This window comes from Halichoerus grypus, chromosome 7, assembly GCF_964656455.1.
Source record: "Halichoerus grypus chromosome 7, mHalGry1.hap1.1, whole genome shotgun sequence".
Taxonomy (NCBI): domain Eukaryota; kingdom Metazoa; phylum Chordata; class Mammalia; order Carnivora; family Phocidae; genus Halichoerus; species Halichoerus grypus.
Window position 1 is genome coordinate 26,285,671 of NC_135718.1, and position 13,292 is coordinate 26,298,962.

Genomic DNA, 13,292 nt, shown 5'->3' on the forward strand with positions numbered 1-13,292 from the left:
GTTATTAAAAGATGTGGACAGTGCCTGGAGGAGCGCCTGGCTGGGATGCTGAGAGCCTGAGCCAGCAGCTTCCCCACGACCTCTCTATCGATGGTATAGCACAGCCGGGCACCAGAACTGAGTCCCTAGGCTGTTTGCTCAAGCTCACAGCCTATGGAATTCAGTTCTCAGAGCCAGGTGGCCAACGTTCTCCCAGCCTTGATTCTGCCCTCCTGTGCTCTCTTCTGTGAATTCCTCCCATTCCCACGGTGGGTCAGATGAGGAACCTGGGATCTCAAGATTCCTCCTATCCCAGAGAGGGTCTGAGCTTAGAGCTAAAAAACAGGGCCCATACCCGGGGAAAGGGGCAAGGGTTCTCTGAACTCCCAACAGGATTGATGCAGGATATGAAGGGAGGGGGTTCAGGGCCATGGCAGGGATTCTATGAGTACTGTGGAATCATTTCTTGCCCAGATGTGCTCCTGGTGGGGCCAGATGTGGAGAGGTACTCCAGGAGGAGTTGGGGCTGGGGCAGAGCCAGAATATGTGCACAGAGAAGGGCATCTCTTGGGAAACTGGAAGGCTTCCTGCGCCAGAGGGGACCCCTAAAATATGGATCCCCAAAAGTTCCAGCTCCCTGAAAATCTCCCCACCAAAACTGAAGATCTGAGATACCTGGGATAGGTAGGCGAGAGGAAGAGAAATCTTTCCCTGAAACACACTTTCACTTCTGGAGAGTTAAGCAGAGGGATGGGGGCTATTCCCCTTCTCCAGGTAGAGCTGCTGCCTGTCCCTGGAGAGGGAAAGGCAAGCCTGCAAGCTCAGGAGCCGCCCTACCCCCGCCCTGCTTGAGTTGTGAGCAAGGGCCCACACTTACCATGAAGCCTCCTCTCTTGCTCTTGGGACTGGATCTGCAGTGATGCTCTTAGAGAATGCTCCTTAAATAGGGCTCCCTCCCTGCCCCAGCCAACTCCCACCCCCGCCCCATCCTGGCTCTTCTGAGAAAGGAGGAAGGTGTGGGAGGGCTGGGCACCTTGCCCAGAGAGCCCTTTCTGACCTCAATCAAGAGCAGGGACCCCCTCCTTTCTCCCCATCCTTTTGAAGTGTCCCCTTCCTTGCTCAGTCTCTGAGTCCCTCCCACCCCTTGAGACCAGCCAGATGGGCTTTATCTCTGCTCTTAATGTCTGGGAAATCTGCCCTTTATGCCTATTTCAAGCCCAGTTCCTCATTCTGAGGTCGGATGATGGGGAATTGTGCTAGGGGAAGCTTCGGCATAGGCTTCTAGCTTTTCCCTTCAGCTGAGGGGACCTAGGCTGCAAAACTCACTTGAGGGAATGGGAAGAGACGAGTCATCATGCCACCTTCTTTCACCCTATGTGGCTTCCAGCAGCACCCAAAGGGCAGGTGGAATCTGGTCCCAATTTGGGGATGGAGAGACAGACCTGAGGGGACAAAAAAATCAGAGGCTTAAGGTCTGGCCAGCTATGGAATGCCAAGCAGGACAAGTGTTCTCCAGAGCTCCTATCTTACAGTTTGTGTGTGTCCTTGTGTCTGTGGAAGTCCCTTTCCTCAGCCCACCCTCTGTCCTCTGACCCCAGAACCAAACTCCTGCTGCACAGAGTTGGGACCCTTCAGGATTTGAGCTAGGAATCAAGGGGCTCCCCCTAAGAGGTCTTTCCCATCATCCTCCCAAAGCTCAGGAATTTCTTTCTGATGATATCTAGCTACATCCAACTGCCAGCCAAGAAACAGGCCAGAGGGGAGAAGGGAAAGGCACAGGGACGGCTACAGGGATCTCAGGCCAGAACTAGGGACAGCTCTACTGAGAAAACCTGAAAGTTGCCGTATTGGGGGTGGTAGGGAGAGAAGAGTCATCAGCATTATGCAATGAAGGCGGGGATGGGGCTGGGGGAAGGGAGGGATGGCCAATCTTTAAAGGACTGGCAGAGGCCTGGGGCTGATGGAGCTACCCATTACCGCCCTTCCCAGGGGCCAGCCTAGCCAAAGTTCAAAGTGGCTGTCACCCCACCTCTCATTAACCCTAGCAGCGCCAGGCTGGCAGCGGCAGTATTTTTATGGGAGACGCGACGCCCAAAGTGCTCCCTCCTTCCTCCCTCCCCTTTCCTGCCCCGACTCCCCAACAGTGAACATCTTGCTCTTTGAGGCTAGAGGGTCCTGGTTGGGGGGAGCTGGGAGCCTCCAGCAAGGGACAGAGCTGGAAGAGGGAGAGTGATCCCTCTTTTCTCCATATTTTGGAACTGCCTCAGCCCTTAGGGGAGAAGAGAGGATGGGACTTTCTACCTTGGACCATGAGCTCCTGAGGACATGAGCTCCTGACTTTTCCTATGGGTACCCCACTAGCTTGTTTAAGGAGCTCCTGCTTCAGGGGTGGACCATCATCACAGTCCCACTTCCTGGGGGACAGTGACAGTCTCTGAGTACCCAGCCCCTTATGAGGTGACTAGCCCTGAAGGGGCTCATTCCTGCTGATTGGGGATGGGCTAGCTCACCCTTGGAGGGAACTCTTTCCTTCATGACCCCTTACGGGACTCCTGGGAAGGGATGGCTGTAGGTTTCCCCACAGGGTAGCACCAGGAGCAGAAAGAAGCTGAGGCCTTGATGGGTCCTAGGGTTCAGTTGTCCTATCCTAAATGAGAAGTCCTGCCAACATGGGCATGAAGGCCCTGGGAGTAGGCATGGCCTTTAGACTGTCCTGGATCTGGGCTCAGGTTGATACTCACCCAGAACACCTGCGCCCTGCTTCCCCCATCCAAACCAGGCTCCACCGTCCCAAGATCCATACCCTGTAACCCACCCTAATCTTGGGGGAGACATCGCTGTTAAGGGAAGGCAAAGGGGACAGATATGGTGGGGAAGGAAGTCATCACCTAAGAGCTGACTGGGTGACGGATCTTGAACCTAGACTGGACATAAAGGGGGAGAGACACAGGGATTTGGGAAGAACACCAGGTTCTGGGTGTAGGGGCCACCAGATCCAATCAGGGATCCAAGTCTGTGGAAAGACGGTAGAGACAAGGAGAGGGGAGGAAGCTATAAGATTTGGGGGCGGAGATTTTAGGGCAAGGAAGGCGGACAGGAAGACACTGGGTGGGGTCGAAAGGTTCTCGGTCTTTCGCAGTTGACAAGGAACTAGGCGGGGATGCAGTCAGCCGTTGAGACTCCACCCACTGGCGGGACCTCCCCGCCTAATTCCTCCCAACCCGCAACAAAAATGGCCTCCGCGGGAGCCTGTGCAAAACCCTGAGACAAATGGGCATGGGCGCAGAAGCCCCGCCCAGTTGTGGGCACTTGCCCTTCTCAAAAATGGCTACCGAGGCGCTTCTGAAAGGGAACCGCTCTGGGCCTCGCCTTTGATCTCGTTGGTGGGTCTGGGGGATGAGAGCTGCACCGCGCGGGACAAGTCGCCGGCGGCGCCCGACGGAGCAGGTGATTTCCCCTCCGGCCCCCGGCCCAGGGCTGGGAGAGTCGCGGAGAACACTGACCCAGGGTGCCCGTCCTGTGTGTTCCCCCACGGTACTCCCTGGGGCCCATCGGCCCCCCCATCTCTGGTTCTCGCCGTGGCCTGTTATCAAGGCATATCCCAGCTTACTCAGGCCTCCCTAGTCCTGTGTCCCCACGGCTGCAACCGCATTCCGGTGCCCTCGGGCCCACTATTCCGGACCCTTATGGGTACCCCACTAGCTTGTTTAAGGAGCTCCTGCTTCAGGGGTGGACCATCATCACAGTCCCACTTCCTGTGCACCCCACTATCCCCGTTTGTGCTCCGGTCTGACTTTGGGTGCCGGAATCCCTTGTAGCCCTCAGTGTCCTTGGCGCCTCTAAGACTTGACTTGGGGGTCAGGGGACAACCATGTCCTCTGGAACCTGCGTTATGGGACTAGGGCCCCAGGAGCTGGGCTTCATAGTGACTGAGAAACCAGCGAAGACCTCCGTGCTAGACCCTCTGAGTGCCCACACTGCTTCCCAGGACTCCTCCCACATGGCCTTCTGCTTTCTCTCCACCTTAAGCAGCTCCCCACCCCAAGGGAACAGCATGGTTCTCCTTCCCCCAGTCTCACTTAAATTTGTCCAGGGGATCTGTATTGAGCATCTGGAGTCCAGGCTTGTGCCTGGTCCTGGGGATGCTCTCAGGCCAGCTGGGGGCAGTGAGGATGGGACACTCAGGGTTGGCTTCAGGGAGAAAGTGAGTCCCGCAGAATGAGAGGCAGAGGGAAAGACGTTCTGAGTGGGGAAAACGGAGTAAGCAAAGATTCTGGGGTAGGCAGGAGGGCCAGCCAGGCAGGACAGGAGGATCAGAACATGGGCTGGGGGCCACATCATTTGCTTCATAAGAGGTAGTGTAGCGTAGTGGTTAACAGGGTTCTGGAGCCAGACTGCTTGGATGTAAATGTGCCATTAACTTACTGTGTGACCTTGGGCAAGTTACTTAACCTCTCAGTGTCTCCATTTCCTTTTGGGCAAAATGGGGTAGTATAATATTATTAGTATCTATATTTTAGGGTTATTGTGAGGATTAGGTAAGTTAATATGGGTAAAGTGCACAGAACTATTATTACCATCATCAGAGGTATTTAAACAGGACTTATGACAGGATGACGATCACATTTCATGGATGCTACTAACCAGTGAGCCCTGATTTGGAGCCCTCAGGAAGTAATGGAGTTCTGTGGACTACATCCAGAATTTTAAAAGTCTCATGAAAATCATGTTCTTACCCTGGAGAAGGCTGGCTGCTTAGGCTACAGCTTCCCCAACTCGGGGACTGTGGAGGAGAAATATTAGAGAAGCCTCTGGGCAGGAAAACAATGCTGAGGAAGGCTAGGGGGATGGAGAAGGGTGAAAGAAAGAAGTGGCAAGCTTTAAAGGCTGGGTAAAGTTTGGTCAGCCCCAGAACAGGAGAAGGGAGGGTGTTGCCTCAGGAGACAAGCTAGAGCAAAAGCTTAGGGGAGGAAGACATTCTTTGGGGGCACAGTGAAGAGTTTCCCAGTAACAACTCCTTGCCCCTCAGACCCTGATCAGAAACCCAGAGGCATCAGACACATCCCTGAGCACTTCTTCCCTAGAAACTAGACTTTCTTGCAGCAGCCTTTGTCCCAGCAGAGGTTGCCAGGCAACTGACAGCAGCCAGGATTTGATGTAACCCAGGGTCGGTGTAGCTCTCTGTATGGGGCTGACCTCTTGGGGGAACCACGTAATGGTGTCTGGCATGCATGGTGTGAGCAGTTCTGCTCTCCAGGGCCCATGCTAGGCTACGGCTTCTCAGTCTTGCTGTCCAAAGTGATCCCTGTGCTGTCACAGCAACACTATGTTACTACTTAGGGGACCCAGGAACTGTAAGCATAGATCGTAGCTCTGTCTCAACCGGCTTGAAAGTCTTGAGATTTTTCCCCCCCATCCCGTGGAATATACACTCAACTAGGCGACCTGGATTTAAATCTTAACTACCACAGTCCAGCCAAGTGACATTGGGCAAAGCATTAAACTCACTGAGCTTCAGTTCCGTCATTTGTAAAGCGGGGGCAGTAACTCTTTATTGAGTGTCCCACTTCACAGGATACCGAGCATATGCTGATGAGTAAGCCAGGAGTATAGTCCCTGCCCTCATGAAACAGCTGGAAGAAACATTAAACATTGCCCAAATAATTATTTAATTAGAGCTATGAAGGATACTGTGAAATAAGGGAAAGTGCAGTCTGCAATGAGGGTGTAAGATGGTGGGGACCAAAGCAGTTCTCGAGGGTCAGGGGCAGCATCCCGTGAGGAAGAAAATTTTAAACTGAGACCCGACAGGTAAGAAGGTGTTAGACAAGTGAAGGGGTGGAGGTGGAAGGCTGTCCAGGCAGAGGAAGCAGCTGTGCAAAGGCTCTTGCCATGAAAAGGCTTGAATGTTGGCAAACTGGAAGAAAGCCAGGGTGGAGGGGAGTGATCCAGGAAGGGTGTGGTACACGGTGAGGCTGGAGAGATGTACACAGGGGGAAAGCCCTCAACTGAAGGCCACAGAAGGAATCTGGGCTAATCAGAAGGGAAGGGGGACATCACTGATAGATTTTTGGTAGGAAAAACAGGATTTTTGTACAGATCACACAACTGTGATCTGTGTAAGAATAGATTTGGAGGGAAGGATGGTAGTAGGGGTAAGGGTTAGGAGACTCTGGCAGGGAAGGCAAGAGGTGGAGCAGAATGGGAGGAGAGATGGAGAGACGCACGTGTTGAGAGGCGTGAGAGGTGATGGTCAGGGCTTGGCGACTGGATGTGGGAAAGACTGGAAGGGGTAGGATGGTGTGAGGATCATTCCCAGACTTGTGGCAAGAGCAGCTGGGTGCGTGAACATGCATTTACTGATGACAGCCTTGGAGGAGCAAAGGACTTGGGAGAATGTCAGTCTGGGACTTGTTAAGTCACCTACATAGAGGTGTCAGAGAGGGAGATGTGCAAACCTGTAGGTCCGCGGAGGGGACTGGGCTAGAGGACCGGCATTTGAGGATCGGTGACATAGAGTTGGTTCATAAAGATGTGGGCCCAGACAAGGTCTTCTAGAGAGAGGGGATGCAGAGGAAGGAGAGAGGAGGAACAGCTCTGAGCCTGAGCCTTCTTGCCAGCAGAGGAGAGGGGGACAGAGAAGGGAGCCCAGGAAGGAATGGCCAGAGAAGGAGGAGAGTAATGCCTCAGAAACCAACATTGATGCTGCTTGAAAGGGCAAATATTAGGTGAAAACTATAAGAAATAGCCTTTTCTTTCTTTTCCTTCACTCCTTCTTTCTCTCCCTCCCTCCTTCCCTGCCTCCCTCCCTCCCTGTAGATCCAAAACAGGGAGTACTGGCAAGCTTATATGGTTCAACCTAATTAAACCAAAACCGGAAAAAGTAACTCATGGCCTTGGATTGAGCAATTTTGGTAGATGTTGGAGCAGAAGCCAGTTGAGCCAGGGAGAATGGATGGAAAGGAGATAATAAGGGAATAGAATTGAGAGGATTGGATTGGCTGAGTGCAGCAGATGGGGTTGAGAGGGGGTAAAATCAAGGGTAATTCCTAAGTTTCAGGTTTGGCAGCTGAGTGAGTGAATGGTTGGGTCAGCCAGTGAAATAGGAGGGGGGATATATACCGATCATGAGAATACTGTAAGTGTGGGGTAGGTGGAATTTGAGATACCTCTGAGTCTTCTGAGTGGGAAGAGCTGACATTTGGACCTGTGGAGCCAGTCATTATCATCTATGTGTTCCTGACTCCCACATATGGACTGTTGGGAGTCAAAAGCATGTAGATGGGAATGAAATGAGTCAATGAGTATTTATTGAGCATCTACTAAGTGCAAGCATTTTTCTAGGTGCTAGGGTTACACCAATGAATAAGACAAAGACCCCTGCATTGTGGAGCTTATAGTCTAGGAGGGAGGTCAGACAATAGGCAAATAAACATAAAATAACATTAAGCTGTAGTAGATGCTGTATAGAAAATAAAGCAGGGCAAGGGACTAGGGAGTAGGAGGAATACTCCCTATTTTTGGTAGGTTAGTCAGGGAAGGTCTCTCTCAGAAGGCAACATATGAGCAGAGCTCCGGAGGAGGTGAGGGGATGAACCATGTAGATACATGCGGGAGATAGGTAGGAAGAAGCTGGGGAAGTTTGAGGACCAACAAGGAGGCTGGTGAGGCAGGAGTGGAGTGAGTGATGAGGTTGGAGAGGTGGGCAAAGGCCAGATTTTTGTAGGGCTCCATAGGCTTTGGGAAGGAGGATGGAAAGTCCTTTGTAGATAACCCCAAGCTGCTGGATTGGGCAGGAAGAGAGAATTCCTGAAAGACTTCCCCTTCCATCAGAGCCCCATAGCCAGAAAAGCCCCTTTGTGCAGTGGGTGGGTGGCCCATTCTGGCTGGGGGAAGGCTGTGCTTGGTCCTGAGGTCTGCTCCTTGGGGGGGCTAGACAATGGGCCCCTTGTAGTTGGACTTGAGGGCCAAGTGGCCCTCTCAACGATGGGATTCCTCAGCCAGGAGGCATGTGACCCCAAGACCTTGGCTTCTTGCCAGAGGGTCTGGGCCTGCTGCTGGGGAATGGGGTGGCGAGATGGGGAGAGGTCGGGGGAAGGGCGAGGGAAACCACTGTGGAGCCCTGTCTCAGGCTGAAGGAGGTGGAGAGATGGGCAGGGAGGGGGCTGTAGCTCTGCTTGAGGGAGCGGGGGAGGGCTGCCGAGCTGGAAACTGGACAACATCAACAAATGGTTTCCACAGCAGGGTAGGAGGGAGGGGCTGGCCGCCCCTGGGCCTAGTGGGTAGAGGCAGGCAGAAGAGGGCCTGACAAACCTACATCTTCTGTCCCTTCAGAAGAGAGAGCATGGAGCTGGAGAGGATTGTCAGTGCAGCCCTCCTTGCCTTTGTCCAGACGCACCTCCCAGAGGCTGACCTCAGGTAGAAGCCGCTCTTCTAGAAGGGTCATGCTAGGGTCAGGGTCGGAGCTGCTGGGCAGCACTCTGGGCCCTGGCCCATGGAAAGACGGGGTGGGAAGCCCTCAGCTTTAATCCTGAGGTGGGGGAGGGCTGATTATGATCTGCTGGTATGGCCTTACATCTTAACCTGTCCCTGTCACCTTGCTGGACAGATGGGAAACACAAAGCTCTGTGGGAGGGTGGGATACTTTCTGGCTTCAAAGCTTGAAGTCTGGCTCATGGACCCAGTGAAGCCGAGGGCTTGAGTCTCAGGCTAGGTGGGGTTGCTGGAGGTATCCAGTGTCCTACCCAGGGCTTGTCCTGTCCCTTTCCTGCAGCGGCTTGGATGAGGTCATCTTCTCCTATGTGCTCGGGGTCCTGGAGGATCTGGGCCCCTCAGGGCCATCAGAGGAGAACTTCGATATGGAGGCCTTCACTGAGATGATGGAGGCCTATGTGCCTGGCTTTGCCCACATTCCAAGGTAGGATCTGGCTGGGGCAAAGAGGGAGTGGAGGGCTGGCCGATGGTGGAGGGTGGGCAGAGTTGTCCTCTTACCACCGTCCTGTTTTTTTCAGGGGTACAATAGGGGACATGATGCAGAAGCTCTCAGGGCAGTTGAGTGGTGCCAGGAACAAAGGTGAGTTTGGGGACTGGGCACTTGGATGACTCAATGCCCCCATCCCCTAAAGCCCTGGCAAACCTGATGCTCTCTCTGCTTCCTTAAGAGAACCTGCAACCACAGAGCTCTGAGGTCCAAGGTCAGGTGCCCATCTCCCCAGAGCCCCTGCAGCAGCCTGAAAAGCTCAAAGAAGAGACCAGGGCTTCTCCTACTGCTGCTGGAGACACCCAGGATGAGGTACTGCTAGAGGAGGGTACTGGTGAGAGAATTAGGGATCAGGAAAGAAGGAAGTACTGCTTCTTGTCAACATCTCTGCCCACAGGCAGCTGGTGCTGAGGAGGAGCTGCTGCCAGGGGTGGATGTTCTCCTGGAGGTGTTCCCTTCCTGTTCAGTGGAGCAGGCCCAGTGGGTGCTGGCCAAAGCTCGGGGAGACTTGGAAGAAGCTGTGCAGATGCTTGTCGAGGGGAAGGAGGGGCCTCCAGCCTGGGACGGCCCCAACCAGGTATCCTCTGCTAGACATCCCCCTCAACCCAAATAGCCTCAGCCACGTTCCACCTTAGTGTTAAGCGCCTGCCCCTAGCCTATCCCTGTCTGCTTCTGCTGGTGCCCTAGGGTTTAGACTAGGCTTCCCTTCTCTGCAGGACCTGCCCAGGCGCCTCAGAGGCCCCCAAAAGGATGAACTGAAGTCCTTCATCCTGCAGAAGTGAGTCTGGGCTGGGCTGGGCTAGACCCTTAGAGGGTCTTCCCAGAGTGGCAGGAGCTTCACCCAGCCAGTTTTTGGCAGGTACATGATGGTGGATAGCGCAGAGGATCAGAAGATTCACCGGCCCATGGCTCCCAGGGAGGTGAGAGGGTTATGGCTGCTGGAGGTGTGGAGTGGGTGGGATGTCTCCTGGCTTCTGCTGCTCACTGCCCAATTGCCTGACAGGCCCCCAAGAAGCTGATCCGATACATCGACAACCAGGTAGTAAGCACCAAAGGGGAGCGATTCAAAGATGTGCGGAACCCTGAGGCCGAGGAGATGAAGGCCACATACATCAACCTCAAGCCAGCCAGAAAGTACCGCTTCCACTAAGGCATTCGCCAGACTCTGCCGGAGCCTTCTAGGCTCAGATCCCAGAGGGATGCAGGAGCCCTACACCCCCACACAGGGCCCGCCCAAACTCCTGTCCCCCTTCTCCATCCTGCTCTCTACTTCCTTGCCCCACAGTGTTGACCTCCTCTTGGAGCTGCCCACGGGCACAGTAAAGGTGGCCCCAGGAAGGTGTGAGTGCATTCTGGTCATTTCTGCTCAGAATTGGGGTATTGTGTCTGTCTGACCTCTCTCCCAACTTCATATCCCTTATCTCCAACAGGGCAGCAGCACCAGGCAAGAGGGGGTAAAAAGCTCTTTATTTGAAGCTCCAGGGTGGGGCAGGGCATCCGCCTCTAACCAGAGGCCCCCACAGTCCAGTTTCCCTACAGTTCATAGGCAGGCCCCGCCACACAGTCCAGCTGTGCCCCATCGGCAGGCAGGTCAGACCTGCAGGTTGACAAAGGGTGCAAAGCCTGCCATGTCCTGCAGCAGCACCAGAGCCTGATGCAGCGGCGGCTCCACGTCGATGTCCACGCCGCGCTTCCGCAAGCGGCTCAGGCTGGGCTCGGCCACATGGTGGCAGTGCCGCACCCGCAGCGAGCGCAGCGCCGGGCAGTACTCGGCCAACGTCCTGGGGGAGGAGCCGGGTGAGGCTAGGGGCCAGACGCCGCTACGCCCACGGTGGGGGAGCCAGCAAAGCCCCTGTCTCCCTCAAACTCAGAGCATTCTTTTTCCCTCCATAAACGAGGGAGGGAGCCCGGATGGAGTCATACATTCAATGTCTCCAGTGAACCAGAGACTTCCTCCTGTCTCTTAAAGGGGGAAACTGCTCCTCAGCTCCGCCCAGGATTTCAAGGTTTTCCCCTTGTTGAAGAAAAGCCAGAAACTTGACTGTATGTGAAATCTGCCAATGTGTAAATACTGGTTCAAAAAAGTTTTTTTTTTTTAACTATGGGCTCTATGGTCTAGGCAATCCTAGAGGCCTTTCCTGGTCTGAACGGGGGTGCCGTGGTATCCAGACACCCCCGTTCTGCCCTGCGACAGCTACAGCCCGCCCCTAACCCAGAGGCTAAGTAAGTGATTGCCCTTTTCCCAACCCACCGATCCCATGCCCAGGCACCTGACGCCGTCGCTTCCGACGCGGAGGCAGCCGGTTAGGTCGAGGTGCTCGAGTTCCGGGCAGTTCCGAGCCAACTCCTGGACTGCGGCGTCCCCCACGTTGGCGTTGACTGCCAGCGAGAGGCTGCGGAGGCCCGCGCCGCGCCTCTGCGCCAGGTATACGATGGCCTCATCCTTGAGCTGACGGCAGGCGGTGAGGTCCAGCTCCTCAAGGGCCGGACAGCGGTCGGCGAGGCCGCGCAGCGCCAGGCCGTCTACCCAGTCACAGTGCGCGAGGGAAAGGCGCTGCAGGCGGGGGCAGCCCTCCGCCAGCGCCCCCAGCGCGCGGCGGCTCAGTTGCCCGCAGCCGGCCAGCGCCACGCTCCGCAGCTGCGGATTCCGCGTCAGCACCGGCACCAGATCCTCGTCCGACAACCATTCGTGACACGGCGCCAGCGCCAGCTCCTGCAGCCCCTCAGCGTCCCGCAGCAGCCAGGCCAAAGCGGCCCGCGGGATCTGCGGACCCACCTGCGGGCAGGGAGGCACCTCGACTCTCAGCTGGTCCCGGGGGCGGGACGGGCGCTGCCTCTCCGCCCCTGAAGAGTTCTTTCCCGTCAGCAACCCGCCCTCGGGGTTTGCCACCTGCCCTCCCGGGAGAGACCCCAAGCGCCTTCTGAGTTGATACCCGGCCCTCGCCCTTTGAGAGTACTTCCCGCGGGGTCCGGCAGGGTAGACAGGGGCTGGGGGCTGGGCTGGAGGCGGGGCGGGGGCGGTACCCAGACGGGGCGAGGCTCTGGCCCCCGGCTCACCTGAGCGGCGTCGAAGCGGCGCAGCCCCGCCAGGTGCAGCTGCACTAGCGCCCGGAAAGCCCGGCTGACGCGCTGCAGCCGGAGCAGCTGGCGTAGCGGCACCCGGCTCAGGACATGTGGGAGCAGCACGTCTTCCCAAGGCAGGTCCAGGAGCCTGCGGGTAAAGGGGCGGTGGCGTCCCCGGGCCGCTGTCACCTACGAGTCCGCCTCCGTTATGCTTCTGCGCCCCGGCTCGTAAGAGCGGTCCCCAGACCCGGCCCAGTTCGGCTCCCCTCCCCCAGGTCCTTCTTCTTTTTCTCGGCCCCTCCCGTCCTCGGTACCTGACGGCTCCGGGCTCTTGCTCCCCTCCGGACGGCTCCATCGGTGGCTCCATCGGCTGCCTATTGCGCGTGCGCAGTAAGGTCTTCTTGCTTTGGCCTTGGAGAGGCCTCAGCGAACCCGCCTCCTTGGGCTGTAGAGACAGACCGATTCAATCGAGTGCGGTCTCACTGAGGATCCTATCTGAAAGCGTTCCGGATGGATCTCGAAACTGAGGGCGGAACAGACTGGTGGTGTAACATCAGACCTCGCCTTCTCGGCTACAGGGCTTGAAAACTGAAGCTGGAGAACGCAATGGTGCAGCAGAGACTGGCTCTTTTTTCGTCTTGGGCCAGTGGCCGCCTCTGAGTGAAGTGGTGATGGGAGGAGCAGGCAAAGCCAAACGCAGAAGGGGCGGAGCCAAGACTCCAAGGTTCTGGGCCTACTCTTTGCCCTCTGGTCACGTTTAGCGACTTGGAAAAATGGGGAGAAACTATCCAGGCTTACTGTCTGGCACATAGTAGGTGCCCAGTAATTGCTGAATGAATTAAATGGGCGAAGCTAGAATTTTTTTTCCTTCATCAAGCAAACTTGCCCAAACCTCTTGTTCCTGGTTAGTTATGAAGTACAGAGCTGTCCAGCCCCTTCCACTCCCGGACGATTTGGAATGGATTTGCACCTCGAGGGGAGAGACAGAGGGGGCGCTAAGAAGGATTATCTCTCCACTTGGGTCCCTATCTTTTCCCCAGGAGGTCTAGAGTCCTGAGAAGAATGAGTGCTCAGCTCAGCCCACCAGGAGTACCGCTTCTCCGTTGACCTGGGGATTTAGTTGTGGAGTTTGGGGCTGGGCCCGCCCTGGGGCAGTGATGTCCCAGAACTCTAGACTCAGACTTTGGGCCGCCCTCTCACCGCGTCCGCAGTTCCTGGTTCCAGGGTCCGCTCCGGGGAATCCCCGGAGCAGTGCTTTCCCCATCATCCA

General features: G+C 55.9%; 2 protein-coding genes across 2 annotated transcripts; one reads left to right on the forward strand and one right to left on the reverse strand.

Annotated features, from left to right (window-relative positions):
* Nucleotides 1–3,368: 3,368 nt before the first annotated feature.
* Nucleotides 3,369–10,297, forward strand: CUEDC2 (CUE domain containing 2). Its single transcript, XM_036086634.2, has 9 exons — nucleotides 3,369–3,426; nucleotides 8,314–8,397; nucleotides 8,753–8,896; nucleotides 8,991–9,052; nucleotides 9,141–9,271; nucleotides 9,357–9,536; nucleotides 9,676–9,737; nucleotides 9,819–9,879; nucleotides 9,963–10,297. The coding sequence occupies exons 2-9, from the start codon at nucleotides 8,324–8,326 to the stop codon at nucleotides 10,107–10,109; spliced, it is 861 nt and encodes a 286-aa protein (XP_035942527.1). The 5' UTR covers nucleotides 3,369–3,426; nucleotides 8,314–8,323; the 3' UTR covers nucleotides 10,110–10,297.
* Nucleotides 10,298–10,407: 110 nt separating this feature from the next.
* On the reverse strand, nucleotides 10,408–12,975 carry FBXL15 (F-box and leucine rich repeat protein 15). The gene is made up of 5 exons (XM_036086615.2): nucleotides 12,582–12,975; nucleotides 12,337–12,467; nucleotides 12,017–12,170; nucleotides 11,230–11,735; nucleotides 10,408–10,740 (listed from the first exon to the last, which is right to left on the reverse strand). The coding sequence occupies exons 2-5, from the start codon at nucleotides 12,387–12,389 to the stop codon at nucleotides 10,551–10,553; spliced, it is 903 nt and encodes a 300-aa protein (XP_035942508.1). The 5' UTR covers nucleotides 12,390–12,467; nucleotides 12,582–12,975; the 3' UTR covers nucleotides 10,408–10,550.
* Between the last annotated feature and the right edge of the window lie 317 nt (nucleotides 12,976–13,292).

Excerpts from the sequence above, each read along its gene's own strand:
- CUEDC2 (XM_036086634.2), top strand. The coding sequence starts at position 8,324 with ATGGAGCTGGAGAGGATTGTCAGTGCAGCCCTCCTTGCCTTTGTCCAG. Across the intron at positions 8,398-8,752 it reads CTCCCAGAGGCTGACCTCAG|CGGCTTGGATGAGGTCATCT; the intron begins GTAGAAGCCGCT and ends CCTTTCCTGCAG. Across the intron at positions 9,880-9,962 it reads GGCCCATGGCTCCCAGGGAG|GCCCCCAAGAAGCTGATCCG; the intron begins GTGAGAGGGTTA and ends ATTGCCTGACAG.
- FBXL15 (XM_036086615.2), bottom strand. The coding sequence starts at position 12,389 with ATGGAGCCACCGATGGAGCCGTCCGGAGGGGAGCAAGAGCCCGGAGCC. Across the intron at positions 12,171-12,336 it reads CAAGAGCCCGGAGCCGTCAG|GCTCCTGGACCTGCCTTGGG; the intron begins GTACCGAGGACG and ends CTTTACCCGCAG. Across the intron at positions 10,741-11,229 it reads GTCGGAAGCGACGGCGTCAG|GACGTTGGCCGAGTACTGCC; the intron begins GTGCCTGGGCAT and ends CTCCTCCCCCAG.